Source organism: Notechis scutatus, chromosome 15 (assembly GCF_049901735.1).
Source record: "Notechis scutatus isolate UNSWTSFEM ecotype Mainland chromosome 15, rNotScu1.2, whole genome shotgun sequence".
NCBI lineage: Eukaryota > Metazoa > Chordata > Lepidosauria > Squamata > Elapidae > Notechis > Notechis scutatus.
In genome coordinates this window covers 3037242-3042331 of record NC_142023.1, presented here as the reverse complement: position 1 = coordinate 3042331, position 5090 = coordinate 3037242, and the positions used below count along the sequence as shown (strand labels likewise).

The window sequence follows — 5090 nt, the reverse complement described above, 5'->3', positions numbered from 1 at the left end:
TTTGGTAATAAAATAAACCCCCCCCCCCCCCCCCCCCCCCCCCCCCCCAAAACCCAAAAAAACCCCCCCCAACAACCCCACCTTAAACACCCCCCCCACCCCCCACCCCCAACCCCACCCCCTCCACCCCCCCCCCCCCCCAATCCCCCCCCCAACCCATTCCCCCCCCCCCCCCCCCCCCCCCCCCCCCCCCCCCCCCCACCCCCCCACCCAACCCCAAAACCCACCCACAATTTCTTCTTTTTTTTTTTCTCAATTCTATTCCATTTCAACGGTGTGTCAACTCGGTACACATTTCATGTGCTTACAATTATAATGCATATTTTCCTTACCAATATATCAATAATCACATTTTCTTATACATCTTATCTACTATATCTGTTTTTTTTAAAAAAAACAGTCTTATCTTATTGCTTTATAGATTCATCTAAATCTGTTTAATTTGTTTTATTTTCTAACCATTGATAAAAATAAACCCCATATCATATAATATTCAGTTTCTTCTTTTTCTCTAATTAGCAACGTTTAGTCTGTTCATTCCTGCACATTCAGTGGATGCAGGTGTGGCCTTTCTAAGGATTTTGCCTGCCTTTCAGGATGCTGGAAGGCCACGCCACTCGAGACCACCCGGAAACCCACCCCAAGTGGAAACGGCAAAGACCCCCCCCCCCAAGCCAAGGAGGTGGCGCCTCCTTGGAAAGCGCCTAAACTCACCAGGAAGCTGAGCAGAATCCCGGCTCCGGAGCCCAAGTAGACCCGCCCAGGGAAAAAAGCCATCTCCGGCCAGGCTGCCTCTTCCGAAGTGACCAGGCGAGTCCGGCAGCGCTGCCTTCAACTCGGTGGGCCGCTTTGTCTGTGGCGCGGGGTGGGTGCGGTGGGTGGAGAGGAGAGCCAAGACGTTCAGTCAGTTCCAAGGCCAGGAAAGGGGCTCCAGTTCAGACCCCGATTTCTGGCTCGCGGCGTTGGAACAACTAAGTTGGCAAGCTTGAGAGAATTCACCCCCCTCCCCGCCCCATATATATACCTCTCCGGCTGCTGCTTTTCCTTCTCCCCCCCGCGCCCCTTCCATGCCCGGAGAGGCTGGGGCCGCCACATCCACCACCCCGATGGCGGAGACACCCCCACCCCTCCAGCCTTACGGGCGACCCCCGAGTCCGACGGGGTGAGAGCGCTGCTTGCGCGCAACACCTCTCCAAGAGCGCGCCGTCTTTTCAGGCGCTCCGGGCTGCGATGATGGGAGGGGTTGCCCCCTTCCCACCGTCGGGAAATCTAGTCTCTCCGGGCAGCCGAAGCTCCGAGAAACCCCCACCCACCCCACCCAACCTCGCTCTTCAAACCTGGCGCCCCGCTGTCGAAGAAGACCTGGAGGAAGGAGAGAACCAGGCGAGCGACGCGCCCAGGGCGCACGGCGCCCAGAACCCGGCCAGAGCGCGAAAGAGGGACAGGAGGACGAGGGTCAACGCCGGCCCAAGTCTTCGGGGCCGGGTGGGCTCGGCTGAAGCATGGCGGCGGGGGTCTCCCACCGGCGGTGGGCGAGGGGAAACGGTGGGGACGCGCCTCCGCCCCTCTCCACGCGAAAGCCGGCCAGCTCTTCCCTTCCTCGCCGCCGCCTCCTCCTCCTCCTGCTCTTCTAACCAACCTTCTTCCCGGCAGCTTGGCCAACGACAGGGCCGGGAGAGGAGAGGGCACAAAAGGTTTTCCCCCCCTCCTTCCCTCCCTCCTGGGCAAGGGCCCAATCTGGGAGGGGTCGTCCCTGGTTATGATTCACTGGCAGGGGAAATAGCAGCTTGTTCCCAGGCTTTGGAGGGTGAGTGAGTCGCATCTTTGGAGCAGGAGAAGACAAATCGGGGAGGAGGGTGGTGGCCAAGGGGTCCCCCAACTCAGCAGGGGCTGAACTGGCTTTCTTGGAGGGGGGGGCTCCCAGGGCTCTTCCAGATGAAAAACCTCAGGATGCCCCCCCCCCCTGAAGATCTGGGGAGGGAAGTAACCCTTCCTCTTGGACTGCCCTCTGTCAGAAATCTTGATTAACAGATTAGCAGAGTTGGAAGGGATCTTGTAGGTCATCTAGTCCAACCCCCCTCCCCCCACAAGCAGGACACCCTACACCAATCTCTGACAGATGGCAGTCCAGTCTCTTTTTGAAAGCTTACAGGGATGAAGCTCTCACAGCTTGCTTCTTTCTTTCTTTCTTTCTTTCTTTCTTTCTTTCTTTCTTTCTTTCTTTCTTTCTTTCTTTCTTTCTTTCTTTCTTTCTTTCTTTCTTTCTTTCTTTCTTTCTTCCTTCCTTCTTTCTTTTCTTTCTTTTTTGTTTGTTTCTGCCTCCCTTCCTGCCTGCCTGCCTATCTGTCTATCAGATTAACAGAATTGGGAGGGACCTTGGAGGTCATCTAGTCCAACCCCCCAAGCAGGAGACTTCACACCATTTCTGACAGATGGCAGTCCAGTCTCTTCTTGAAAGCTTACAGGGATGAAGCTCCCACAGCTTCTTTCTTTCTTTCTTTCTTTCTTTCTTTCTTTCTTTCTTTCTTTCTTTCTTTCTTTCTTTCTTTCTTTCTTTCTTTCTTTCTTTCTTTCTCTTTCTTTCTTTCTTTCTTTCTTTCTTTCTTCTTTCTTTCTTTCTTTTTCTTCCTTCCTTCCTTCCTTCCTTCCTTCCTTCCTTCCTTCCTTCCTTCCTTCTTTCTTTTCTTTTTTGTTTGATTCTGCCTCCCTGCCTGCCTGCCTGCCTGCCTATCTGTCTATCAGATTAACAGAATTGGGAGGGATCTTGGAGGTCATCTAGTCCAACCCCCCAAGCAGAAGACTTCACACCATTTCTGACAGATGGCAGTCCAGTCTCTTCTTGAAAGCCTCCAGGGATGAAGCTCCCACAAACTTCCGAAGGCAACTTCGGTTCCGCTGTTTGAGTGTTCAGATTTTGTGATGACGCGTGAGTGGTCTCTCACTTTTATAGACATAGACATACACATCAGTGCATGAACAGTGTGGCACCTGGGTATTATACATTTTGGTGCAAATAAGAATAATAACATTAATCATGTTTGTTACATGCATCAAACTTATGTGATTCTACTGTTGATATACATATTTGTATTAAGTTATAGTCTTTCATTGTTTAATTATTTAATGTTTCAGTATATTCTTCTAATGCCAATCGCCATATTGTTTAGACACACATGATAATTCCATTATTCCATTTCTAATCTTCCCTGTAATTATTGCTTTTCTCATTATATAAAAATGTGTATATTAATAATCCCCCCTCTCTCTCGTTTTGACTTTTCCCTTCCCATTAAAGGTGTTGGGCAACACAAAATTCTGATCTCTGTTGTGGTTGTAAATCAGCTGTCTTACACAAAGAGTGATCCAGGCTTTGCGTGCAAGATAGTTCTTGAACAATGGGCCCTCTCCAACAATGTGAAATTTAATGTGTGGAGAAAAGCAAGGTTTTGTACCTGGGCAGAAAAAACCAAAAGGTACAAATTAGGTAAAACCTGGCTCAAAAACAGTAACTGTGAGAAGGACCTTGGAGTCTTAGTGGACGATCACTTGAAGGTGAGCCAGCCGTGTGCGACAACAGCCAAAAAAAGCTAACACAATCCTTGGTTGTATAAACGGAGGCATAGAATCAAAATCATGTGAAGTGTTAGTAAAGCCTTTGTAAAGTCTTAGTAAGGCAAATACTGGAATACTGCATCCATTTTTGGTCACCGCGTTGCAAAAAAAGATATTGAGACTTAAGAAAAAGTGCAAAGAAGAGCAACCAAGGTGATTAAAGGCTGGAGACAAAAATATACGAAGAGCGGTTGTAGGAACTGGGTATGGCCAATCTAGAGAAATGAAGGACTAGGGGGGACATCATAGCAGTATTCCAGTATTTGAGGGGCTGCCCCAAAGAAGAGGGGGACAAATTATTCTCCAAAGTACCAGAAGGCAGGACAAGAAGCAACGGGTGGAAACTTATCCAGGAAAGAAGCAACCTGGAGTTAAGGAGACACTTCCTAACAGTGCGGACAATTAACCAGTGGAACGACTTGCCTCCAGAACTTGTAGCTGCTCCATCACTGGAGGTTTTTAAGAAGAGACTGGACAGCCACTTGTCTGAAATGGTGTAGGGTCTCCTGCTTGATTGCAGGGGGCTGGACTAGAAGACCTCCAAGGTCCCTTCCAGCTCTATTCTGATTGTTTCCAAGCCTCGGTCCGGTCCGAAGCAGAACCTGGATGTCCAGAGGGAAGACAGCCTCCCATTGGAGAACGATAACGCCTGCCTAAATTAAGCCCGCAGTCTAAAATGATTTAATTGAACCCTCCAAAATAAAAACCGTTCAGATCTATTAGATATCGATGGGATCAGTCCCGAGGGGGAAGGGATCGGAATGGAGCTGTGCCTTCTTCCATGGCCAGCTTCCTTTTAAAGATCCACCCACTTGCTTCCTCTCTGACCGGTGAGGTTCAGTTGGGGAGTTTTTATTTTTTATTTTGCAAAAAAGCAAATCTCGCCTGGGGCCATTTAACCGGCTTCCCGGGGGAAGAGCCAGGGGTTTAATCTTTCTCTTCCAGTTGCCTCTCATTGTCCAGGCTGAAAAGAGCAACCCGGAGACCATTCCATTAATTGCAGGTTTTATGTTTTCCCATGACAAGTATATTGTCTGCCCAAATAGGAGCCATTGTGGGCCTCTGTGGCAGGACACCAGCTGTTGATTCAGTCTTTGGGGAGTGGGAGTCGGAGGAGCAAGGGAGCGGTGGGCACGGCTGAATTCTTTGGTGCCCTCTTGCTTAAGAACCGAGTAACCTAGGAGTTTCTCCAAGGGGAAGGAAAAATGAGTTCCCTTGCCCACATTCTTCCCTGGCACTCAAGGGTGCCCGAGGGAAGAAATCTCAGTTTGTTTTCCCTTTCTAATAATTCTATTATTATTTTTTAAATATTATTTTGTTTAAAGCAAACATCCAATGGCCGTTGTGCCATTGGCACACCCTGTGGGCAGGCCAGGTCATCTTGGAAACAAAAGCCAGGCAGCCGTAGTTTTATACATTTATTTTTATACATGTATACATTTAACTACATAGCCGTAGTTTTATACATTTGCTATTCA

General features: G+C 49.1%; 1 protein-coding gene across 1 annotated transcript in view; it reads right to left on the bottom strand.

Moving 5' to 3' along the window:
- The window catches only part of ADGRD2 (adhesion G protein-coupled receptor D2), a 49303-nt gene extending 48526 nt beyond the window's left edge, over nt 1-777 (bottom strand). Inside the window, exon 1 of the mRNA XM_087944266.1 lies at nt 715-777. Within this exon, the coding sequence (XP_087800392.1) occupies nt 715-777 (63 nt within the window). The remainder of the gene's footprint in view (nt 1-714) is intronic.
- Nucleotides 778-5090: the final 4313 nt, after the last annotated feature.